This window comes from Nothobranchius furzeri, chromosome 1 (assembly GCF_043380555.1).
Source record: "Nothobranchius furzeri strain GRZ-AD chromosome 1, NfurGRZ-RIMD1, whole genome shotgun sequence".
In the NCBI taxonomy this organism is placed as follows: Eukaryota; Metazoa; Chordata; class Actinopteri; order Cyprinodontiformes; family Nothobranchiidae; genus Nothobranchius; species Nothobranchius furzeri.
In genome coordinates, this window is record NC_091741.1 from 68,331,363 (window position 1) to 68,358,130 (window position 26,768).

Here is a 26,768-nt window from a genome sequence, read left to right on the forward strand (position 1 = left end):
GTGATTTATGCCAGTTTTCTAACAACGTGCGTATCTGTGTTTACAGAAGCAGGTGTCTTTGGGGATGCCTTGCACGTTTAAATCCATTTAAATTAAATGAAAAACAAAGGACAAACCTGGAGTGAGTTTAATAAAAACATATATTTCTTACTTTGTTTGCTCAGATCTGAGAGAGACGGTGAACAGTTTGTTGGAGGAGAAGAAAAATTTTGTCTGTCAGATTCATGAACAGCAGCGACAGATCGAAGAACTGACAACGCAGGTGAGGAAAGACTCACACCTAAACTTCCTGACCCATATTAAAATCCTTTCGATGCAGATTTTCTTTGTTTCTTCAGACTAATCTTGTCTTTGGTGTTTTATATTTATGCTGGCAGTCAGAGACAAAGCAGGCAGAGATGAAGGATCTTCATGAAACTGTCGAACAGCAAAGAAAAAACATCAAGAGATTTAACAGAGGTGAGTTACAATACAATAACATGTCAGTAAATAACAGGGGAAAAAAAATTGGTTTATGCTTAAAAAAACCTCATTCACTGTTTCGGATATAGAAGTTATGTCTTGTACCCCTAAGATGCCACGGCATCCTTTTATTTTTCTCTACTATCGTGGCATTTTACTTCCTTTAATGAGTTGTTCAGAACATTAACAGCAAGCTACCAGCAGGATGACAAACAACCACACTTCCTGTAATGCGGCAGAAATATTACTGTGATAAGTGTCGTAAGCGCTCCCCACTGTAAAACACCCAAGAGTGCCAACACCAGACACATCAATGTATTTATCTATCTATCAACTTACTGTGGACAACTCGTCTTTAACTCATTCACTGCCATTGACGACTAAAGTCGTCATTTGCATTTTTTTCTATGTGGGCATCAGAACAAGCCCCCGCACTGTGAGAACAAACATCTCAGCTCTAAAGCCGATCTTCATCCACATACGTCACGCGTCACGTGATCAGGAAGCAGAATATCCATGTGTTAGGAGATCGTTTTGAGCCGCTGCTGTAAAAAAAGGGAGGTGCGAACCGGAAAAGCTTCTGCCGATCACAATTCAACAACAGATTATGAAAGAACAAATAATGCTTGAAATGTGCGGATTCTTCCTGATGTAAGAGGTGAGTCTCCCCTTTGTTTTGGTTGTTTTGGCGTCTACATCATCCTTGCGCGCAATGTGCTGTGACTCTTAAAATAACTGTAAAAATGGTGAGAAACACTGGCAGTGAAGGGCTTTACCAATCAGGAAACGGCTGGCAGCAAATGAGTTAATTGTCGTCTAGAATCTTCTGGCACTGATACGTAACTGACAACAGCCATGAAGCTCATGAACGGCAGTGAGAGAGTAACTTTTTATTTAGAGAAATGGGCTGCAGTACCCACATTTGACCACAGGAGCGATGGTGGCACAGGAGTTAAGTGCTCGCCCCGTAATCGGAAGGTTGCAGGTTCGAGCCCCGCTCAGTCTGTTGCTGTGTCCTTGGGCAAGACACTTAACCCACTTTGCCTGCTGGTGGTGGTCGGAGGGACCGGTGGCGCCAGTGCTCGGAAGCCTCGCCTCTGTCAGTGTGCCCCAGGGCAGCTGTGGCTACATCGTAGCTCATCACCACCAGTGTGTGAATGTGTGTGTGAATGGGTGAATGACTGATTGTGTTGTAAAGCGCCTTGGGGGGTTCCAGGACTCTAGAAGGCGCTACTTATATCAAATACAGGCCATTTACCATTTATACTTCAATCTTACACATTGCTAGCCTGGCCTGCCAGACTCGTCCTCTGTTTAATTCTGCACAGAGAAAGAGTCTGGTAACTCACAGGCAGAGAGGCACTTGAGGGCGGGACTAGGCAGCTCAAAAGTAACCAATCAGAAAAAAGACGGAAATGCCGACTGTACCGCGCAACGGTGTCGTTTTCTAGCTGTAGTAATAAAAGGGCATCTGCAACGGCGCAAACATATATATATATTTTTTACAAGAAATTCTTTTAGCGCTTCTACTCGTGGTAGAGGTGGAGGAAAGAGCCGTTGCGAACTCCGCCGCAGTCTTCTTTGTTTATGAGAAACTGACTGTCGCTGTGTGTGACGTCCACAATGAGTTTTTTAGCTGTAGTCAAAAATGGAGTCTGGTGACGGCGCAAACATCTTTCTTTAGAAACAGGGCTTTTAGCGCTTCTACTTGTTGTTGTTGTAAGACGTGTCCAAGTCATTTAGACCAGAGGAAAGAGACGCAACGAACTCCGCTTCAGTCGCATGTTTGGCCAACTCGGCATTATGGTGTGTGGCGTACGCTACTCAGCGCTGATTGGCTCGGTTAGAGTTCTCAGGGGGTGGGGTTATTTGAATAGGAGAGTTCCCAGACCCTTTCTCTGTGCAGAATTAAACAGAGGAGGAGTCTGGCAGGCCAGGCTAACACATTGCACCTTTAAAAGTAAAATGTGCCCTTCTAAGAGACATCAAATTAAATAAAGAATTCCTTTACTTTATGTTGTAAATAACCCTACTGCAGAATTACACGAGAAACCGGTTAAAGTTTAGATATTCATGAGCTGTGGGATTTGTTAAAAATGATTATAATGTCTTTCTGTCCACAGTCTCCATGATGGCAGCTAAGGAGTACGATGGCATGAAGGAGCAGCTGGACTTGGAGCAAAACCTCAGAGTCAAGGCTGAGACGTTTGCACACGAGGTAAAGATGAAATGCCCGAAGGAACTCTTAGCTTTTAAAAATTGTGAGAGTGTAGTGGATTTGGTCAAATCTGGAAAATATCTTTCTAATATTATCGTGCACAATCTGCTAGTACTCAGTGTGTTTTGTGAGGGACTCTCAGCTACTTACAGCTACTAAAACTGACTGAGATGTTTCCATTTCTGTGTGAAAGAGCTGATTAGGAATTGAATCAGCTGTAGATGCTTATTTGGTGAAGATGATCCGTGAGTTTACTTAAAATCCTCACCCACATTTCACCATCCAGCAGTGGGTGACCCAAGAATAGAAAGGCCTTAAAACTCAAGGAGAAAAGTCTGTGATGTTGATCTTCTTTGAGGTTTCTACTTAGTCTTTGGGGACAAGATAACTGCTTTGTCTTTTTCAACAGATCAATAAAACCTTTTCTTTCTGGGAAAAGTTCTTACTGGGAGAAGCTTTACCATGCTGCTAACTGATGTGTTTATAACCTTGTGGCTGATTTTAAAAAACCAACCTGCTTTTTCTGACTTGAAAAGTAAAAATCCTCCAGGATTTATTCATAATGAAATGTGTAAAAATAACTATCCCTATTTCTCCCTCATCTCATGCTTCCTTCTTTGTGTTTGTCAGATGCTGGTTAAACAGAAGGAGGCCAACAGGCAGAGCATGTTGCTGCTGCAGAGTGCTGAGCCCAGCATACAGCTGCTCAAAGCTCTGGAAGATGTATCTGCCATCACTAAAACCCTAGAGGAGGAGCGTCTGCAGCATCAGCAAAAAGTAAAAACTCACAAAAAATGTTCTCGTTTTCCTCCAGCCTCACTTTTGTCAGGATTTGTCATCTTATGTCGTGTTTCCACCCACTTCCAGTAACAGAAAGCTCACGGTCACAATGAGACGGTGTCATATTCATTTTTTTAAAACTAAACAAGAAAAAAAACAAGCTCTAGAAGTATTTTCCTTTTTAATCTAAGCATGTGGCATTTAAAATGTTTGGACATGTGTGAAACAGTTGAAGAATCAGTTAAAAAACAAAGCAAAGCTTGAAGCGAAAACAAGAAAATGTCAAAAGGATCTAAAAATAGCACAAACGTTTTAGAAAACGTGGAAAACAAAACAAGACCGGTTGTCTTAAAAGGAGCTTCATTGCCACATGTAATGCTTTTACAATATTGTGTTTAAACATGGAGGCAACGCTGTTCATTGCACTTTAGTTTTGAGGGAATATTTGTATCAGTTCCTAAAGTTCAGCCTTTGTGAGGTGTGTTTCTGTGTAAAAGTCCTAAACCATTCCTGTGTTTACTCATCGTAAAGAGCTTCCTGAGTGGCTTTGGTTCAGAGAATGGAGTCTCTGTCCTTCAGGACTCCACCCCGACAGCCAATGACTAACAAGTTTGTTTCTGCTCTCTTAAACAGCTCCAGTCTCTCAAATGTCTCAACACTTCAATATTATTGAACAACTCTTTACAAATATGTCAGTGGTGCATTACAAAGACAAAAAGCTTCCTGCTCAACATGACCCCTGCAAAAAAATGCAAACTTTCATTATTATAACTGTAGCGGTTAATGAACTACATATCTAGGAATTAAAGGCTGTTGCTATCAGCTTATGTTTAGTTCCTAAGAAGATCAAACATATTGACGCGTGAAATTAAATGCATATATGCATATAAGGATATATGTATATAATAGATATAAATTCATACACCAACTTGCTTGGTCTCTGTTTAATCAAAAGAGTAAAATATCTATTTTTAAAAATGTAATTTATTAGCAAAGGTTATTTGTTAATTCAAAAGCTCTAAAGATCTTTGTTCAGTGATCAATATACACCCACTCTGTGTTTATTTCAATGACGAGTCAAGTTTAAACAGTTAAGAAATTTATTATTAATCAATTTAAACATGACAATATAAAAGACAATTTATAAAAGCTTTGGTATTAAAAGGCAACCCCTGTGTTGGATGAATCTAAGATGAAGTGTGTTTTGCTTGCGGGTGAATGCATGGTGTCTCAGAACGTGTATCTTGCAGGAGGACGCGTTCTGGGTGAAAAGGAATTTGGTTGCAACTAACTAAGTTGTTGTTATCAGAAAGCATTCAGACACAATCTGTGCCTACCTCACCGTCAGACGACCCTCTTGGGTGGATCCGGAGGTCAAGGGAGGATGTTGATCAGCCTCAGGGTACTCGGTCCGGTAGAGAAGACCCGTGGTACCGACTCGTTCCGGTCCTAGAGATACCGCAGGCACACAGGTGTGGAATTGGTTTGCGTCTGAGCAGATTCTTAAGGAATCTCGTAGCGTCAGCTTTGTTCTGCAGTTTGTTAGTGTTGGCTCGGATGGACGCAAACTTGCCAGCGTGGCAAGGATTGCTTGTTGGTTAAAGAGCGTTTGGGCGGCCGTCCCAACCTTCTCTAGAACACACTCGAAAGTGACGAGAGTTCTGTTTTATAAGATGGCTATTTCCTATTCTAACGAATCAGGTTTTGACGTGAAGAGGAAGATTTAACAAAACCCTCAGAACACGCCTTCCCAAAGATAGAAGGTTCTGGTGGATGAGAAAAGACATGTGATGCAAGTTACTTTTAACCTAGTTTACTGTGTCCTGTATGATTGTGTATAAGTGCAGATGATTCTTCTTGTCACTGTTACCCATTACTGATTATCATAAATAATTATTAACCAAAGAATAATAATTCATTTCAGTAATTACCACAGTTATAATGAACCCTGATGATTATTTATGAACATTGTAATAGACAGTATAAAGAGTTTATTAAAAATTATTCTTTTAATCTTGAAGTGTCCTTTTCTTCCTGTGGAGGAATAGCAGTCAGATAAGGGCTGGCAGTCAGATTAAAGGGGTGGTAGCAGACTTTGAGTCTGCTGTGAAGGACTCTATTGCAGATTGGAGCAGTAGCCAGGCCAAGGTGACCCAAGCTGTGTATCTGACCTGTGAGTCTTAAAATCAGGTCATTTTGTGACGTTACATAAGCACATTTTCTTGTACAGCTATAATTTTTAAAGTGTCATATGACCAGAGACAATACAAGAGGTGAGAAAATAATTATTTAGACCTTTAAACATTTATTTAAAAGGTCAAACTTCTCAGATTTGTGAAACAACGAGGTCAAAACATCTGAACTGTTGCATTTTTCAAAAGTTTGGAGATAACTGGTGTTTTTGCTCTACTAACAACGTTCAGCTGAAGCTTTATAGCATGTGAGTTGCACTGAAATTAGGTTATTTTTAACTCTTTGTTTCATTAAAACAAAGAAAACACATTGTTTGTCTTGAATTCAAGCTGATACAAACTGAATGTAATAGCATGACCACAGCTAACTCCAGTCTGTCGTACCAAACCCAAATCGTAGCAGTTGTTTCTATCACTTGACATGTTTTTGATATTCAACAACAAAATGTATGTAGCTGTCTTCAGCTTGTGTTGCTGCATTGTTAATTACACTCTGTCTGTGTTTTGTGTGTGCGTGTGTGGGTGTAGGTGCAGAGCCTGGAGGCTCAGCTGCAGGAAAACTGTGTGCAGAAACAGCTGGACAACCTCCGGAGACAGCTGGAATTGCTGGAGGAGGAGAAGAAGGAAGTGGAGGGACGACTAGAGCAGGCAGAGAAAAAGAACGAGGAGCTGCGTAAAAGAGGTGGGCGAGAAAACTCCGAAATATTTACAACAGCAGGTGATGTTGAAGGGGGTCGGTGGCAGGCTGTGAGAGACTAAAGAATCCATAGCAACAGGAAGTAATCTAAATAACGGGTTGCCCAATCCTGGTCCTGGAGGACCGGTATCCAGCATATTTTGTGGTTTCACTGCTCCAACACACTTCAGTGGTAAAATAATCTGTGCAGCTCATCAGGCTCTGCAGAAGCCCGCTAATCACCTGCTGATAGAAATCATGTGTGTTGAAGCAGAGTTAAAACTAAAACATGCTGGATACTGGCCCTCCAGGACCAGGATTGGGCAACCCGTTATTTAGATGTTGAGGGATGCCCCAATCATGATTTTTGCAGGTCCAAGTTCTTTAAGATTAAGCATCTGTTATTGCAGCCAGCACTGTTTATCTGAAACAGCTGTGAGGCTTTAAATATGTGGTTGCTGATTAACATGCTGTACCTAATTTGGTATTCTTGGTCCTCCAGGTACTGATGAAAGGATATTGTCTGAAAAAAAGTGTTTTATGCTTAAGATCAACAAAGAGTTGGTGTTGTATTACAGCACTGTTGATGTAAAACTCAGAAAGCAGGTAAACAATAGAGATTTACGAGCCGAGAGTGGCCAGCTGCTCTGATCTTCTCAATGAAAAACAGCATCAAGGTTAGGGTTGGGCATCGTTTGATATTGAACGATGGCAATTCCGATTACAATTCCTTGTTTCAATTCCGGTTCCTATCGATTTACGATTCTTTGAAGACATGACGTGTTTTATATAATCCAGCTAACCACAGGTCCTACTTGATGAAATAATCTCAACTTCAACATGAATTTTAATTCTACGAACAATATGTAGCAATAAATATAGATTTTTATCTATATGTATCAAATGTGTTGTAGATTTTGCTTGTTTAGTCGTTTATAATCTTATATTAATTACTCGGGGCACCACCAAGTCTTTTTAGTGTGAACTTGGAACAGGTACATTGCACGAACCCGAAGCTTTATAGCAGTGACATGAAATAACTGATCTGTAATAAGGTGGAAATTTGGTGACACACAAGATTATAGTAAAATGGGGAATAATTTCTGAATGGGGAACAAAGTGTGTGTGTGTGTGTGTGTGTGTGTGTGTGTGTGTGTGTGTGTGTGTGTGTGTGTGTGTGTGTGTGTGTGTGTGTGTGTGTGTGTGTGTGTGTGTGTGTGTGTGTGTGTGTGTGTGTGCAAATAAGGATTCGTTGCGGCAAAAAAAGGTAAATCTTAAGAGCTAAACGTGAATTTGGATCTAAATAAAACACACCATGAAAATGGGATAATCTGAAGTCACGAATCGACTTAGCAGAAAAGTCAGCCGGGGGGACTGTCTCACAGACCTGTTTTCCGTCGCCAAAAGGGTGACCAAAAGGGCTGAAATAGTCGTAGGTGTCCTCTCTTGGGTGAAGCCTTCTAGGACGGTAGGATGTTGGCCCCCAGAGTAGGTCAACGGCATCTGTGGAGTGGAGGATGATGTGCTCCTCTATTGTGGCTTGACTTTCGGTTCCTTCAGCTGTACCCAAAATGTAGGATTCAGATTGCGGGTTCAAATTATCCAAAACAAAGTCAAATCAGAAAAACTGCTCCAAACTAGTTTTAACTCCTAATGTGAAAACTCGACCGGATCAAGCCGACTTCCGGTTTCACGTTGAAGATCAAAACAAAACAACGGAGTCTGAGTTTTACCATAACTTTTGAGAGCGACGGCTTTGCTAGGCCAGATGGAAAGCCAGCAAGGAGTTGCTTAAGGCGTCTTTTCCTTCTTTTTTCTGCCGACACGAGGTTTGGACTGTGGCCTTTATAACCTTTCTTGGTCACACCCACATGTATTTCACTCATTAACCACTGGATGGCACTGTGGCTCTTTCAAATAAACTCTACCTTTCCAACAACGAAAGGTCCATAATCACAATTTACCAAAGTTATCCACATAAGGCCTCAAAAAGTATTACTTTAAACAGAAATGAATTAAATTCATGTCTTAAGCTTGACTGTATTATTGTTAGCATGAATTTTAACTGGTGAAACAAAAGTGACAGATGTTTAACATGAAAGAGGAACACAAACAAGCATTTAGGTTTGTAACTGATAAGCGTTTAAACATTTACCTAAACACCTTCTTTGATTGTAGATAAACAGAATTTTGTTTATACAGACTCAAGTCTTGAAGCTCCCAGAGGGAACTAAAGAGAAGTTTTATGACTAGCCCCATCTTGAGAAAAAGTTCAGTTTTAACAGGTTGATGTAAAACAGACCAATTTCAAATTCGTCCTGCTTCTCCAACTGGTACAGAAGAGAAAAACAAGTCACTTGGTAAAATGTATGTCCCTGGGGAAGGTAAGCCAGTTTCAAATCCCCCCCCCCCCCCCCCCCCCATTTGCTGCTGAGTATGAAAGAAAGAAAAATGGTGTGAAATTGGTATTGTTCTTCGTCGTGTAAGCCCGACAAAAGTTAATCTGAGAATAATTTGGATTTCCGCTGCAAATAACATCACCTTCATTTAGACGAAAATATGTTTTGGAGAAAAAAAAAAAAAGACTTGCAGCTAGGGCTGCTCGATTATGGCAAAAATAATAATCACGATTTTTGTGACTGAAATTGAGATCACAATTATTTAGGACGATTTTTCAATTTATGATGATTTTATTTGTTTTTATTCAGTCATAAAACTGCTCAGGGCACAATTAGGACAAAAATAAGAAACAAGATGATCACTAAAATAACTCCTGATTCCCAGTATAAAAAGACCAATATACTTATAGCTCATAGTCTATGACCCAAGGGCTATAGACCTTGGTTTAACTCATTTAAGTCTAACCAGTACAGAACCAAATACCAATATCTTGCAAATACTGACAGCAAGAATTATACAGTGGCATTTATAACAAATAAATGCAAATAAATTGATGTTCACAAAATTTTGCATAACATTTATTGAGTTGTGTCAAGGTGCTGTAGGAGCACCGTGTCCTCAGAGAGGTTAGTTATTTATCAGCGTGAGGAACTTATTTCTACCTTATTTATAAACTATTTATTTACAGGCCCATCAGTTAATGTAAAAATTGTCCCAACCACAGCTGCACCCCCCACCCCCCAACCCGATCTCACAGCAATCGGGCAAGCTGCACGTGTGTTTAGCACGCTGCACGCGCACATTTAGCTGTTTTTAGCTGCTCAGGAGTCCGCAGGTACGGTGTGTGTGTCACTCACTCTGGTTAATCCAACAGGGAGCCGGCTCCGAGAGCTGTCTTTAGCGACCGACACATCACTGCATCATTCCCTTTCCTAATGTTGTGAAGAACGGTCCGGAGTGCAGGCGGAGTGTTTAGCTAACCTGCAGGAAATGTCGACGACCGTTATCCAGAAAGTAGCTAAGGGTTACCAGAGATGTTTCTGAGGTGTTCGCTAGGTACTTTTAGGATTAAAAAGTCAAGAAGGGGGTCTGAAAAGCTGCTAGAAATAGCGTCAAAGTCGCTAAGTTGGCAACACTGTGGAGGAGCGCTTCATTTGCAACTCAGGGCAGCGCAAGCGGGAGGAGCAAATAATCGGCTTGTTTTGTTTTTTATAATCGTTCAAAACTCAGATCGTAATCGTGATTAAAATTCGATTAATTGAGCAGCCCTACTTGCAGCACAATATGACTCCATACTAACGCAGACAGAGAATGACGATTGAATTGTTAAATTGGTCTTGGTAGTCTAGCAGTTAAAGCATCTGCCTGTCTTCTTGTTTTGCCACGTCCTGACTAGGGCTGGGCATCGTTTGATTTTGAACGATTCTGATTCCAATTCCTCGTTTGATTCCGGTTCCTATCGATTCCCGATTCCGATTCTTTCAAAACATGACATGTTTTACATGAGCTAGCTAACCACAGGATTGTAGATTAAATTTTAATTCTATGAACAACAACATCACCTTCATTTAGACAAAAACATGTTTTGGAGAAAAAAAGACTTGCAGCACAACCAGTGTGTTTGTTTCTGACCACAACCAAAGTCTGGAAGAAGCCTCTGGGATGAGAGGCTAAGTGTCTCCAACATATCCAGAAAGGTCCAGCTGTTTTCAGCTAAAACTCTCAGGACGATCATGTCCAGGATGACTGAGAACTAGAGCCCTGCACTGGAGGGCCGGGCTTCAGGCCAACGACTGTGTAATTACCTCGGACACGGGCCGGGCGCCTTTATTTATAATCGAATTCATAAAAAAAACTGAAACACTTAAACGCAGCAGCACCTGCCTGCTTCTCAAACACCGGCACCGTTAGCTCAGTTTAGGTCTGTGTGGTTTATAAATGTGCCTATATAAACGAATTCTCAAACTGCTGATTGAAACGTGTGCCCCTATTCTAATATGCCATTTTATGTCCACTTTGATGTCAGAAACCATTCGTTTATTCTCATGAAAATGGCAGCATTCTATTTTTCTGTGAATAAATTCGCTCTGCAGTTAAAAAAAAAGACATTATTCATTGCTGGGTTTTTGGCAGATTAAATTTACAAATGCTATATTAATTGGGGGCGTTTATTTAATCTGCCGCTGTGAAAATGCGCTCGCAGTTAGAAAATTAGAATGCTGCTTTTTTTTCTAATTGCACAAGAGCGTATTTTCAGAGCAGATTAAATTTACAAACACATCCAATTAATATAGTGTTCGTAAATTTCATCTGCCGCTCGAAAAATACGCTCTGTTAGGAAAAAAAGCTGCATTGAATGCTGTTTTTCTTTCTTTTATTTTTTATTTTTTTACTGCAGAACGCTTCTCACAGATAATTAGAATGCGGAGCATTCTATCACGCTAAAACATTATGAAAGGTTAAAAAAAAGTCGGGCTCGGGTCGGGCTGGGGCTCCACCCCCTCGGGCCGGGCCGGACACGGGCTCAGATTTTAGGCCCGTGCAGGGCTCTACTGAGAACTACACCTCCATGCAGCAGCATTTAGTCAGAACAGAAAGTGACACTTAAATGTAGCTGCTGTCAGTAACAATCTAACAGATTTTAAACATTAAAACTCTCAACAGAAATAGTTCAAAAAGGAAATTGAAATGTTTAAAACTTTGTGTGTGATTTATTATTATTATTATTATTATTTATTGTGGCAGAAGCTGGTGTGGTCCACCACAGAGAAGCTGCTCTAGCATGATGAATTTAATTATTCTAAAGGTTATTGTTCAGCCTTCTGACGCTCGCGCTCACACACACACGAGTGTTGGTGAGCGGCTGCGTCTGACTAGTGACGCTCCATGTGTGTTTTTATTTCTGCAGTGAGACAAACTCACCTCACACCATCCCGAGTATGTTCTTTAAAGCTTCTGGTAAATCCACCGTGTTGACATATTTTAACAAGTTTCCTCTACGCTGCAGGAGTTAAAGTTTACGTCACAGAGTAAAAGTTCGGCAGACGCATTTTATTTATATTTGGCCGCTGTGCACCGGGTGGGGGGAGGAGGGATGGTGTTACGTAGATATGTGCTCCCCCCTCGAGATCTGTTTCTTTTGCACCCAGCTGAGAGTTTGAACCATCCACTCGCAAAAAATGTGTGTCCTAACTGTAGGGTTTGGTAAATTGAGTGCTTTAAGAGCTCAATATATATATATTACCTCTACTTATGACCACTAAGCTGTGATACCCTATTTAAATATAGAATATCAACCCTGCTTGGTCTGTGTGTGTTTAATCAGAAGATTCTAGGATTCTTTATTCATTAGGGGATTGTACACACTTCGTTTTTATTCAGAAAAGAGTCAGGTTTATAAAAGTAAGAATTTATTTTACCAGCAATTAAAACATGACAAGTTAACTAAGCATCGACGGTGATGGATGGAACTAGATGTGATGTATGAAACCTATGTGTGAATGCGATGTTAGTCAGAACTTCCTTATCTAGGAGAGCTGAGTTCTGGATGTAAAAGAATTTGGTTTGCGTAAAGCTATGAAGTTGGTTGTTATCAAAAGCACATCAGACGCAATCTATCATGTCTACGTATCCACTTGAAGACCCTCGTGATAGATCCTGAATGTTGGAGTCCTCGGACTTCCAGGCACCGAGGTCCGTAGAAGAAACTGCGGCCCCAGATCTTAGGTCTTAACTCATTCACTGCCATTGACGACTGAAGTCGTCATTTTAGATCCAACCGTTCACTGCCAATGACGACTAAAGTTGTCATTTGCATTTTTTTACTGTTTGAGCATCGGAACGAGCCCCCGCGCTGAGAGAACAAACATCTCAGCCCTGAAGCCGATCTTTATATGTCACAGATCACATGATCAGGAAGCAACACATCCATGTGTTTGGAGATCGTTTTGGGCCGTTCCTGTAAAAAAAAAGTGAGGCGCGAACCGGAAAAGCGTCTGCCGATCACAATTCGACAACGGATTATGAAAGAATGGATAACGCTCGAAACACGCGGCTTCTTCCTGATGTAAGAGGTGAGTCTCCTCTTTGTTTGGTTGTTTTGGCATCGACATCATCCTAGCGCGCAACGTTCTGTGACTCTTAAACAGTAAAAACGGTGAGAAACGCTGGCAGCGAAGGCCATTAGTGATCAGGAAATGGCTGGCAGTGAATGAGTTAAGAGTTGTCTCCAGGTCACAACAGACAGATGGAACTACGCGTCTGGGACTCTTAAGGAGTCTAAACAATATCAGCTTGTTTTGCAGGAACTGTTTCGGTATCAGTTTTGCAGGTGCAAAAAGATTTTGACGACATGTCAAAAGCTTTGATGGTTAAAGAGGGTTTTGCGTCAGGTGGACGGTCTGAAGCTTTCTCAAGAACTCAGAGATCCTGAGAGTGATCCAGTTTTGATGTTCTCATGTTATGATTTGTGTAGCCAACCAAAGGTTGACAAGTTTGAGAAACATTACCAAGACAACTCAGAAACACGCCGTCTTTGATACGGAGGCTCTGACTGGGGTAAACGACTATTTATGTGTCAGAGTTTAACTTAACCTTACTTTGTCCTTGTGTGAGAGCAAATGGTGATGACCTTGCCATATAAACATGCTGAAACATATTTCAATCACTGCAGTCATTGAGCACAGATTAATTAAACATTCCATTATATTACAATTATTATAAGTAGCAATAAACAAACATTTATTTAATGATTATCTTGCTTATAAGTTGTAGAAGTTCATATCTGATTTAGGAAATCATTCCTTGACGTAGCAACTAATGCGGGCTGCGAGTGTTCCTTATATGGAGGCATGAAGACCTGAAAGATTGGACCTTGAGGAGAGAATGTTATGTTGACATGTCGTTATCATGTGTTCAGAGCTGCAGAGACTCAGCTCCAGCAGATGGGATGAAGGCAGGCCAATTTAAAGGGGACACATGCAGTCTTGTGTCTCCTTTTTGACCAGATGTTTAACGGTCAAGCTGTACCTAAAAACTGACCATTGCTGGACATTACAAAACCCTTACCCCAACCCTTACCCTCACCATAACCCTGGAACAAACATAAAAATTGTGCTACACATAATATTTGCAAAAATGTTATTTATGCAAAACATACAGTTTTGGTGACAGGTTGGTTAAGGTTAAGGTAAGGGTGAGGGTGAGGGTTATTTTTTGTGATTGGGTCATTTCCTCTAGCAGCTGGGTGCAAAAGAAACTGATCTCGAGGGGAGCACATATATCAATGTAACACCGGTTCCAATCGATGCTCGTTGCTCGATGCCCAACCCTGATCAAGAGCCTTGACCTGACTTGATAGCAGATCGCGACATTTAAATTTAAGATACACATAGACCCCAACTCAATAACATTGCTTTTCTATTTGATCTATCCTTCACACAAGCAAGGACACCGGTGTCTATGGAGGTTGGCTCCTTTTTCCACTGAAAAAACAACTGACAGGGTTTTTTCCAGAGTTTTATTGAGTCAGTTTTGACTTTTATTTAATGTCACCTGGAGGAAATGAACTCATTGAACCAGTGTTTTTTAAATAGGCTGGCTGATTGGTGAGCCTCAGATGGGGTTGGAGGTGCTGTACACCAGAAAGGTGCAGCAGCTGGTCAGCTCCATCTGCCATGATGACATCCATCCTTTATTTGATGAGTTCATTCTCCTTCTGCCTGGTTGTAGATTTATGCTCCCTGGTGTTAAAACCTGCACTTGTGGTCTTAACTGAGGATCTTGTGTGTTTGTAGATTGCAGAGCCTCTTGTTATTCCTTTGATGCACTTTTTAAATTTTATTCTTTGTTTGTTATTTTTAAAGATTCAGGTCCATCCTGGTTGTTTTTAAGGATTTTGGGCAAATGTTGTTTCTGTGTTTGCGTGTGTTTATTTTAATGTACATATTTATATAATTAAATAGATGCTGGTCTCTAAAGGTACAAAGTTCCCTACCTTTAAAATCAGACAGGAGCTGCTACAGACGCCCAAACATCCAAACAGGCAGTGGGAGTAAAAATGTGTGTTGCGTGTTTAGAATAAGAAATGACATTGTCTAAGATATGCTGGACAGTGTGTGAGTGGTCATGAATGAGTATTGTTGAAGGCCTATTTCTAAAGGCATCATAATCATTATTTTGCCCTTGTTCTGTCACCTTTACTTGTGCTTTGTAAAAAAAAAAAAGAAAAAGCATTAACAATTCATCCTCAAGATGTCTGTGAGATTCTTCTGAATGGGAGGAAATGCTCTGCGTCAAAACAAAAAGCATGACATTTGTAGATTATGTTGTTTTGTGGATCATTTGGATTGTGTGTGTGTGTGTGTGTGTGTGTGTGTGTGTGTGTGTGTGTGCGTGTGTGTGTGTGTGTGTGTGTGTGTGTGTGTGTGTGTGTGTGCGTGCGTGTGTGCGTGTGCGTGCGTGCGTGTGCGCGTGCGTGCGTGCGTGCGAGATATGGAAATGTAAGATCATGATTGTGGATGTAAATGCTAATGAATCCTAACCTGTATTTTACACTTTGTAAGTATTTATAACTTTCGGCACACAGGATTAGCAAGACATGATTGATGCAAACAAAAAATAGCACATTTATAAGTGAAATCCAGATATTTTTCACTCCTTATTTGCTTTTGTATCATTATTCCACCCCTGACACAAATTACTGACCCATCTGCTACAGAGAAACCTGGCAACGAACCCTTCATGCTTCAGTGTGGCATCTGTCAAGTTTTCTTTAATTAGGTCACATGATTTCTGAGGCAAAACCACCACCTGGTTCAGCTGTTAAACAACAAAACAAAGCTTGTTTACTGTCCAGAAGGGTAACTCAATAAGGGTGCTTTGGGTCGATGCTCTGGAGTAAAAGATGACTAACTTGGTGTGTTTGAAGTGTGATTTTAGTAAAACAGCTGCTGTGACTGTTTTTCTTGCAGATGTTTTGATTTGAATTGTTTTATCTCCACAGTCCAAGAACTCCAGGAGACCCAGATACAGCTGACAGCCACCCCTTCCCCAGCACCTGGGGTCGCTCCGCCTCCTGCACCTCCCCCACAGCCACCTCCACCCCCTCCACCTCCTCCTCCCCCTCCCCCACCTCCTCCTTCATCCAGATTGAACCCCCTCAGGTGAGAGGAAATTTCCTCCTGCGGATACTGCATTCGAGCTAAAAATCTCATTTAAAGAGCAAGTCACCCCCTACCAGAGTGTTACTCCACTCCCACTTCCTGTTTGAAAAATGCAACAAATGCTGTTGCCTAGCAGACCGAGAGGGCGGAGCCGCAAACAAATACACACACACACACACACACAGGCTCACAACGACATTGTGACATCATATTGTACCAGCTAACATTCTAAGGCACCTCTTAGCCAATAGCGATGGCAGATTTAAATTTAACTGCAGTGCAGACTTTTTACCTGACAGCAGCACAACACTGACAGTTTTAGGCAGAAAATTTACATTTTAACTAAAATGCACTAAAGTGCAAGACTATTGGCTACACATGTCTGCAGCACGATTAGACACACATTCATAAAGTTTATCAGAAAAAAAAATTAGATTTGGGGGTGACTTGCTCTTTAAGATGAATACAAACTAAATGTAAGGAAGGATTGAATAAAAAATAGTAAAACATTTTTTTTTACTTCTGCTTCTACCAAAGCTCTCTGATAGCCATCATGAGGAAGTCCTCTAAAGTCTCCAAGGTCAAAGTGGAGCAGACTCCAGGTGAGAAATTTTTTAGATTTGTACATGGACCCCTGTTTTCAAATATATGAATTATTATTTAAGCTGCTATAGCGAGTCTTCAGAACGAGCTAGGCTTTGAACGCAAACATGGTCACGGAAGGTTCACCCCTCCCCTCGGGTATCTTCCCTGAGACACTTCTGCTTGAACCTGACACCCCCGATGCCAGAGGAAACAAGATAGCGCTAAACATCAGTCACAGTTTACTGGGTCCAAACGTCATTTCTTGTTCGCGGCTTCAAATGATGTTTTTCTTTTTAGGACTCTGGTACTTTGTCCTACATTTTAAAGTGGTAGCAGCTGGCTGTTTCTCCTTCTCTGATATTGTTGAGCAAAGAAGCTCTCACACCAGCGGTGTTCACTTGCTAAATATGCTAGTGCATAACGAATGGAAGAAGCAGGGAATTGCAGAAGTGGTTCGGTTTGGTGAGACCGACAACTGGATGGTCTAATAGTTGCTTTCAATTGGAATCGTGCTATTGGCAGAGGTTTTAAGACATTTGTGAGAGAACCATTTAAAAAAACAAGCAAAATAAACAAAAATCTCCACAATATATTTATAGCTAAATGAGGTGTGAAAATAGAAGTATTGAAGCCGATTTGTTTTCCAGATTTTTCATGGCAGCTTTAACGTGAAACAATTGTTTACCCTGCACAAAGTAATTTGTAGTTTTTCTGGCCTTTTCAGTTAAGTTCAGTTACATTTCATTAGGATGACCTAAAATGTGCTTCCAGATAAGGAGTCTGACTTCTTTCCAAAGTTCTGTTTGTTAGCCTAGAAATATGGACGACTGTAGCAGAAGCAAGATGATTTTGCTCTGCATGTTGGTCTTGCCACGCTCCATCGGAACCTCTATAGCCCTGGCCAGTTTATCTCTGATTAATTTGGGTCAGTAGGGGTTATAATACCATGTAAACTCATAACAATACTGTTACGCCCCCTCATGTCTAGGAGCTCAAGGAGGGACCAACACAGGAAATTAAATTAAAAAGAATGAACCGAGGTCTTAGCAACAAGTAAATTGTTTAGTGTAACAAAAGTTTACTCGACTGGGAGAAAACCAACTTGACTAATTAACTAAACACAAAATGCTGGATAAACCCTCAATGGCAATTATGGCTCTGAACTAAAGGCACTTTTCTACACTATAACAGGAAAGTCTAAGATAACTTAAACACAAAAGCCGGAACTGAAAAACTACTCACACTGGTGGAAACTAGGTCAAACACTAAAGAGGAACTAAATCTAAAGAAACTGCACACAAAACTAAACAGTTGTCAAAATGGCAACATTAAACTAAGGAGTCTCAATGCTATAAGTTCTCTAACAACAAGGTCTTCTAATAGCACACAAGCCACAGCCAAGGGTAAAATAGAATGGCTCTGCACCCCCTGAATGACCGAAAAGCTCACCCCTTTAGACTTGAGCAGTGTATTACAAACTTTTAACAGCTGGTGCTTCAGCTGGTCCTGCTCAGCAGTGTGCCTCTCTCCGTGGTGCTGAAACGGGAGCTTGCTGGCACTGTCCACGGTGCTGAAGGCTGAGGAAACTTATGGAGGCCTGACAAAGCCAAAAACATTAATAAAAATATTGTAACGTAATTGTAAAGTAACATATTTATATTATTAAGATTTTTAGTATATTGTTTATGTTAAGTTTAGTGATAATTTCATAAAGATAAAATCCCTAAAGCAGTTGACCAGTGAGTTAAAAGATTTAGTCAAATCTGAGTTCAATCAGCTTTGGTTTTATAATGTCTGTTAACAAAAAAAGAGTTTTTAAGACGTTTTACCATTTCAAACAAATGTTTCTCTTAGTATAATTTTAACAACTTCATTTGGGGCAGCATTAGCTAATGAGCAGGGACCTCATTTATCAAGCTTGCTTACACACAAAATGGGGTCGGAAAACTGCGTAAGCAACTTTCCACGCAAATTTCTGGATTTATGAAAGAAAACTTAGCGGGAAAATGTGCGCATCTTTAAGTTGACTAAGGACCTGGCTTATGCACATGTTGGACATGGAGAGCACCTGCGGTGCTGCTACTGAGCAGGATAAAATTATGAAATCCTTCAGCATTATCACTTGTACTGCTTCGTTTTCACACAGAACAAGACCCCTCACATGCACACACGCGTGCACGTGCACACACTCACGCGCGCGCGCACACACACACACACACACACACACACACACACACACACAGCCTGAAGCGCAGAATACGGGATGCAGAATATCAGCAGGGGGACAGGTTGAGACAGAATGTCATGCGTCTGTGACAGTGTGTGTCCTGTCACTGTGACCCGGTTGATCTTGCGCCCTGGCTACTTGGACAAGGGAGATGCCTGTTTGGCTGACTGGTTAGCACGTGTGACTTTCACCAGGGAGTCTGGAGATCGACTCCTGTTAGGATCGTTTTTTTATATCCGCCACAGAACTCAGCATTAAGCGCCTTGTGATTTTTATCTTGAGAGGCGCTATAGAAATGGTATTTTCTTCTTCTTATTGACAGCTTCAGCAACGCTGTGCCACCCCGTGGATTTTCTCTTATTTATTTTGCAAAAGCACTTCATTTCATTTCTCCACTTCAACTTCTGCTTGTGAAATTCCGCTTCCTTGATCTGCTTTGATCTACGGTCACCATGTCATTGGTGGAGCGCTGCAACAAGCCGGCTTATGTATATGCATGAGATCCACAATGCACTTTGCATTGACTATTTATGGCAGTAAGTGGGCGTGGTGAGGGCGGGATGTGACTAAAAAGCAGCTGAGAACATTTGTAGATAGTTTCTGATTTATGAAGCAGAGATTGCGTGCAGCTGTGCGTACTCCATGTTTGATAGATCACAAACCTACTTGACGTATGTACATTTTTCTTTGCTGAGCTTAAGTACGGTTTTAGTAAGTATTCTACGTAATGTTTGATAAATGAGACCCCTGGTTGTCCAGTAATCAGAGGGAGGGTCCCAGCGACGCGATCCCAGAAAGTTGAAATATTTTCAAGATTTCATCGCTGTCGCTCGGACGAGGACCAATCAACGGAGGTTTCATTCACTGACCAATGAGTGGACAGGATGCTCCGTACATCTCCGAGCAAACATGAAGGAGAAGTTGATTATTATTATGTTTTATAGTAAAATCAGAAGTAAGATTACACATAACTCTAGCAGCACCTTGTGAAACATCATATCTACCACTTTATTAACTCTGAACCGCTTAAATAACCTTAATTCCCTCCAACCTGACACAGCCAAACAAAACAACGGAAGTTTTGATTTCGCCATGGAACAGAACGCGTAGACGGCTTTGCCACTGGCCGCTGCCGCGGGTCGCCTCCCGTGTGTCAGGTAATAAAAGCGACAGCGACAAATTTCGCTGATTGCGGTTGTTTGTCGCCTCCCGTGTGTCGAGCCCATAATACAATAAACTTCCTGTATTTGGCTTAGGGGTGAGATTTATACAAGATTGTTACAGTTAAGTTGAAGAATATACTGGTTAGGGTTAGGTAGAGTAGATAGAGTAGATGTAACTCAGTGAGATCCCCCTGAATCAGTCCATTGACCGAAACAGTTTGGATTAGGGATTCACTGGCAGTGCACGGGCCGCCGCATGTCACTCAAGAACTCCCCTCCGATTGTTGGGTCGTATCAATGAAGAGCAAAAGAACAGAGTAGAGAAGAATGAAAGAACAGAGTAAGGAAAAAACGAGAAAAAGAACAGAATAAAGGGAAAAAAGAAAGGAAAAATGGGGGGGGGATTGGTAGAAACCAGGAAACAGAGGTGGCGCCGTGGTATTACGTTCAACCACAACTGAGCCGGACTAGGCTAAACCTGGCTCCCCCAATTCCTCCACCTAAGTGTAGGAGAGGGAATGGGAGAGTAAAAGAGGTGAGAAAGAGAACATAATGGTTTGTAGTGTGGTCCCAACTACGGTTAGGCATAAATGCAGTTACTAAAATGAATGGAAGTCAATACAAAGTTCTATTATGGATAGAAATACGTGTGTGTGTGTGTGTGTGTGTGTGTGTGTGTGTGTGTGTGTGTGTGTGTGTGTGTGTGTGTGTGTGTGTGTGTGTGTGTGTGTGTGTGTGTGTGTGTGTGTGTGTGTGTGTGTGTGTGTGTGTGTGTGTGTGTGTGTGTGTGTGTGTGTGTGTGTGTGTGTGTGTGTTGGGGGGGTTAATGGATGACTGATACACTGTAGTGTAAAGCTTTGGAGTCCTCTGACCCTGAAAGGCGCTATCCATAAGTGGGTCATTTATCATATTATTTTAAAGTGTATTCAAATATCCAAACATTGTGACTGTAAATGCACCAAAACATCCTCAGTCAGTGTTTAAATGTGGATTAGTTCAGACTCATGACCTGGTTTCTATGACTCTCCTGCAGCCGAAGGCGTGGATGATGTGAAGGTGAAGGCAGTTAACGAGATGATGGAGCGAATCAAACTTGGTGTCGTCCTGCGTCCTGTTAAAAGTCAAGAAACTAAGGTGAGACCTCAAAGGACTTTTATTCCTCACAACATTTCTGTCGGGGTGTCAAACTTATTTTCCATGTAAAAGAATCCATGGCGATTTTTCTTCCTGTGAGGATTTAAAAAACTGAAAACTAGCTTATAATCTGAGTGATGAGGCAATGGGCCTGTGGGTAAAGACAGTAACATGCATAAAACACAGAGTAGAACAAAACAATGTAGAAAATACATTTTGTTTTATGTTTGTGTTTTTATCTTATTCTAGTCCATTTTATAGAACAGAACAGAATAGAATAGAATAGAAATTCCCTTTATTTTCTTTCAGTAGGAAGCTTTTGGTGTCACAGTAGCTATCACATTCACAACAGCAGCAAAGCTGAATATCTGGATTATTTGTTTTAATCCAGAAATCTCATTAGAGGAAACCTGGTCTAAAACCTAGAAAGAGTTGAACCTACTAAGAGTAACAGGATTCACTGTGCACCTGATAATGGATATGTTAGGAGCTCTCCATCTCTCTTGCCTAATTTCTCTATTTTGTTTCCTCATCATGCTTCGTCCCCATGCGGCCACAGAGAACCGCGGTCAAAGTGCGTACACTGATGCTTCATTAATCTATATAGAAAAGCCCACCCACCTATTTTCTTTGGCCCATCTAGCCCCACACCTCCTGCTGACCTTGGTTTTAATCAGTTCTACTAGGTCGCCTTAAATGAGCAATATGTAAGAATTCCACCGTGAAATACAGTAATCACAGAACAGTCTGTCACAATCGTGTTAGAAGAAAGATTATACTGAAACAGATTTAATTCTCAGTCGGCTGGGGGGTTGTCAGGTTTTCTCCTTTAAAAAAATGAAATAGGGACGTAGTCTCTATTCACTATCTGAGTTTGTGAGATTGCTGATTCTGCTCTGAGCTCACACGGCAGTGTCACCATTTGTAATTCAACACAGGCAAAAAGCTCCAGAGTTGTTTAAAGATCTGAAGTTGGTAAACAGGAGCAACCCAGAAGTTATTTCTTGTATTCCTAAGAAGCCACAACATGGTTTTGTTCTACTCTGATATTAGTTAAGAAGGCTAGAGGCTAATGTTGAGCTAACAATGCTAACAGTAAATTTGAAGCAAATAGTCAGCTCTAAAATAACTCAAGTAACTTTTTCAATTACCAACAACATTACAGTGAAATGTATGTGAAGTTAACAATGACTCAATCGTGGCGTTTTACTTCCTTTAATGAGTCGTTCAGAACTATAACAGCAAGATGGCAAACTACACTTCTTTTAATGCTGGAAGCAAACTACAGTAATAAGGGTACTAAGTGCTCCCTACCATAAAACACCCAAGACTGTTAACACCAGACATGACAATGTATGGATCTACTTACTGTGTATGACTCGTCTTTACATACAGAATCTTCTGGCGCTGATCCACGACTGACAACAGCCATGAAACTTATGAAGCATCAGCAAGAAAGTAACCTTTTTTATTAGAAAAACTGATTACAGGAACCAAATTGCCCACAGGATGTCATTCATACTTCATTCTTGCACATTGCAGCTTTAAGGTTGTAGTGCTAGACTCTGATTCCAGCTGTGTTATTGAATTAAACTGAATTAAATGTTCAATTAGTTCCAAGTGTCAAGCAGGAAAAGTAGACATGCTTCAGGAGTTCCTGTTCTCTAATCAAATGTGAAATCAGTAAGTCATTATTGTATGTTCCTGTTGTGTTCCCATGTAGACACCACCCTGTGAGGAGAAACAGCAGGAGAGTGCCATGGATGAGCTGAAAGGCATCCTGGTAAAATGGGCTTTAAACAACTTTCTGGTGTGTTATGGTGGACAGGAAATAATATAAAAACTTTGCTTGACATATCAAGCTGGACTTTATTTAAAATTTAGATCAGCTACTTTTGGAGGGGCTCTGATGATCTTTGATCCTTTGTGATTATAAACTTCCCATTTTCTCTACTAGGAAACAGTGAAGCGGAGCCCCAGTCGAGGTTCCCAGGAGTCAGGGCCATCACCACCGGCGAAGAAGGACAGCGAACTGGAGGTGATCCTGAGACGCCGACGCAACAAGGCTGGGGAGGCCGGATCAGGAGGTACACCTACCTGAGTCATGGTCTCTTGTTAAAAATCATTTTAATAATTATGAATCAATCAGAAGACTTGGAATGGCAGAAAAAGGTCAAAATTGGTTTCCAGATTCATTAAACCAAAGTTTAGATTGTCAAACCTGCAGCGTCACTGAGTGGAGTGTGCATTAAAGGTCAAAGGTCACAGCACAGATAAGATGAGTTTGTAATTTATGGAAAATATTTCTTCAGACATGAGGGGAAACATACAACAGCATTTTATATTAAATTAAATTTAACTAGCTGGGGAAGAAGTCAAAATCTCAAAATTGTCACAGACGAACTGTCAGCCAGAACATGAACTCAGATCTAAGATCAGCTCCAGAACCTGCAGCAGGTTCTGCTCCTGATGCACCAAGTCAGTTGATTTTCATATGTGAGCCTGGGGCCTGAATGCTGCACAGGTCAGAGGAGCTGACTCCCATCAAGGCTGCGGTCAGAACTACTTCATGCATCCATGTTGAGCCCTGCTGAGATTCACTGAGTCCAGCAGAGGGCGGTACAGATCAGAACCGACACCAAAAGCAGGTCAAAGCGCCGATCGACTGACCTTAGAGCAGGATTACAGCTGTAGGAGTTCACAATACCTAAACAAGAAACATGTTTCAACAAACAACCCTTGCAAACATGTTTGATTTTTGTTTTTACTAGGGGTGGGACTCGATTTAAAAAATTAATCTAATTTATTAGAGGCTTTGTAATGAATTAATCATATTTAATTGCATTTTAATCATTCAAGAAAATTTGCCTCCAAACTATTTTTATAAAAACAATGAGGCAGAGAATCAAACATTAAATATAGATATTATTTTTGTAAACTCAAGCTCTTAATTTATATATATATATAAAAACCAATGCTTTGTAATATTCAAATGTCACTATGTTATTTGAAACAAAACCCCAATCAACTAAAATTAATAATTGCAAATAGAAAACACCTGCAAAAGATTTCTGAGCCTTTAAATGGTCTCTCAGTCAAGTTGAATTACTGAAATAAATGGACTTTTGCACCATATTCTAATTTTTCCAGTTTCACTTTTACGTATAATTGGGTGTTTTTATTAACATTTCTATGACTCATTATCTAGTAAAAGCATATATTATCTGTCAATAAAATCCTAGAACAGGCACAAAACTGATGGAGGACTTAAATGTACTAACATGGGTCAGACCCGGACACGGAAGTGTTGAAGCTGGGTAGTAAAGACACGGTTAGGAATTATTGATCTGACGCCTGAGCAGCGGACAGCTGAGCGGACATTCTTTACATGTGAAGTTTCGCTCTCACATCAGGAAGGATAGCTGCAGACCTGCAGATTCACACCTGCAGCAGCAAATCTGCGGGTCTCCAGGTCTGCGACCTGATCACGTCTTCCTTGTTCCTCACTGGCCCTGATGACCGCTTTGAAACACTTCGCTGCTGAATTATAGTAACTCACGTAATGCTTAGACAGTAGCTCGTCTCAGACAAAAATATTGTAAATGAACATAATTGTTTAGAAAATTATCTGAAAGTTTTAAGAGCGCTACTGTTGCTGTAAGACACGTTGTTTGACTTCTAGACGTTCGTTTGACTACTTTCATGAACTAATGTTAAGAGGAAGACATCATTCTATCTGATGATGTCACTGCTGCACAAATGTTACTAAATTAAGAATTTAGCTTACCTTGACTTTATAAATCTTCAGGTACGCAGATCGATAAAACAAGCGCTCCATGCGAGCAGCAGCAGTGAGATCAGAGACGATCTCTTCAAAGTGTGTGTGACGGACTCTGTTTTCAGGAAGTTTTTTTTTTTTACAAGTTAAGAGAAGAGGCCAACATGTTTTCCCAAACACAGCATCAGTCCAAGCAAGGCACGTATCTTCTTTTTAGTAGCAGAGTACAGCTGCTTTGTTGTGTGCGTCAGTGAAATGTGCATACGCGGAAATAAAACAATGACAAAGGTTCTGTCTTTTTGAAATTCAAGCTGTGATTAAATGCATAAACTTTTTTAACACGTAATTTTTTTTCTAATTATTAATCATAAATAATGCGGTAAAGTCCCAAACCTAGGTTTAACTTATTTAATCAGATTTTCATATTTACAACTTGTTGGCTGAGGTTTAGTGTTTTAATATCTGGACTAATTCATTTTCAAAACTGTAACAGTTTCTTTGAATGCAAAGCAGACTAATGGGGCATTTTTTGGGGTTGTTGGTTTGCTTTTAAAGATTAGCAGAACCAAACAAATGCCAAAGACCAGACTTAATGCTTTTTGTTTCATCTCCAGACGAGCGTGAGGGCCAGATGAGCCATTTTTCATCCTCCGACAGCCTGAACGGGCAGCGCACCAGCAGTGACTCAGGCAAGGATTCAGAGGGACCTGGTGGGCTGAGCGTCCCTTCTGACCAAGCCAGAACCAAGGTCAGCCCAGAGAGATGGGGCTCGGGACCGGGACCCGTTGTGGCTCCAAAGAAGCAGAGGAGGTCGTGCAGCTCTCTGTCTGAAAAGGAAGTGGCTGAGAGTCTGGTCAGCAACGGCTCCATCAGCAGGTGAACACTAGGGGTCATGGGGGAAATGTCTACGTTATCTAAGTCATTTAATGTTGACATAACGTACAAATACATCCAGTCCCCCTAAATTATAGCAAAAGTCTAAGTCGAACCAAACCAAACATGATGGTTCAAGAAGCCAATGTTTTTGGCAAACTCGGGTTCCCAGGGGATACTAATCCTTTTTTTATATTACAAAAAAGAAACTGATTTCATTTCTGTAAATATAAAAGCACACTTGATCAAGAATTTTGGTTTTATTTGACCTAACTTCTGCGTCTGATAACCTAGTTAGTCTGAAAATCACTTTAGTAAGTAGATGCAGAAAGAGTTTATCCTGCCTATCAAAGTTCCAGGGTTTGTGACCAGATCTTGCTGCTAGATACTTCTATTCAAAATAAAAATAAATACATAAATAAAGTAAAATATCAGAAATTCTCAAGAAGTTAGAAATTCCAGCAACAAGATAGATAAACTGCCACACAAGGGAAACTGAGAGCTAAATATTTTGGGAAATTTTAGAAACTTCCCTACCAAGATCTACAGCTACAGCCCAGTGAGATCCTGACTAGACTGCACTGCTTAAAGACACATTTTCACTAAGAAATAGTTGTTTACTTGTTATTTTGAAACATGATCGGTCACCAGTGTTGGGAACGTTACTTTAAAAAAGTAATTAGTTATAGTTACTGATTACTTTGTCAAAAAAGTAACTCAGTTAACTGAGTTACAAGATCATAAAAGTAACTAATTACCAACAAAAGTAACTACTTAGTTACTTTTTTCATTAAAGAATGCAAGAATTACTACAATAGTGAAATATAAATGACTAATGACTGGAACATAATAAAATGTATGTCCAAATGTTTTTTTATAAACCTGAATAATTTAAACAAATAAGCACTTAACAGGAGGAACTACTAACAGGAACATTACACTAATCTAGACTATTAAAAGGTCTCTGTGTGATATTTAACAAAAACCCAATCAGCTAACATTTAAAATTGCAAATAGAAACACCTGTAAAGGTTCCCGAGCCTTTAAATGGTTTCTCGGTCTAGTTAAATTACAGAAATAAATGTAATTTTGCACAGCATTCTAATTTTTCCAGCTT

At 40.6% G+C, this 26,768-nt stretch overlaps 1 protein-coding gene across 3 annotated transcripts in view; it reads left to right on the forward strand.

Annotated features, from left to right (window-relative positions):
- The window catches only part of shtn3 (shootin 3), a 72,840-nt gene that overhangs the window by 42,956 nt on the left and 3,116 nt on the right, over positions 1 to 26,768 (forward strand). For 2 of the 3 annotated variants that reach the window (XM_015952056.3, XM_015952063.3), the window contains 12 exons: positions 165 to 262; positions 378 to 459; positions 2,586 to 2,680; positions 3,311 to 3,457; positions 6,181 to 6,334; positions 15,732 to 15,891; positions 16,429 to 16,493; positions 20,900 to 21,000; positions 21,560 to 21,574; positions 22,724 to 22,783; positions 22,958 to 23,087; positions 25,393 to 25,654. In XM_015952056.3, coding sequence (XP_015807542.3) covers positions 165 to 262; positions 378 to 459; positions 2,586 to 2,680; positions 3,311 to 3,457; positions 6,181 to 6,334; positions 15,732 to 15,891; positions 16,429 to 16,493; positions 20,900 to 21,000; positions 21,560 to 21,574; positions 22,724 to 22,783; positions 22,958 to 23,087; positions 25,393 to 25,654 — 1,369 coding nt within the window. The remainder of the gene's footprint in view (positions 1 to 164; positions 263 to 377; positions 460 to 2,585; positions 2,681 to 3,310; positions 3,458 to 6,180; positions 6,335 to 15,731; positions 15,892 to 16,428; positions 16,494 to 20,899; positions 21,001 to 21,559; positions 21,575 to 22,723; positions 22,784 to 22,957; positions 23,088 to 25,392; positions 25,655 to 26,768) is intronic. The other variant, XM_054739390.2, reaches the window with a different exon arrangement.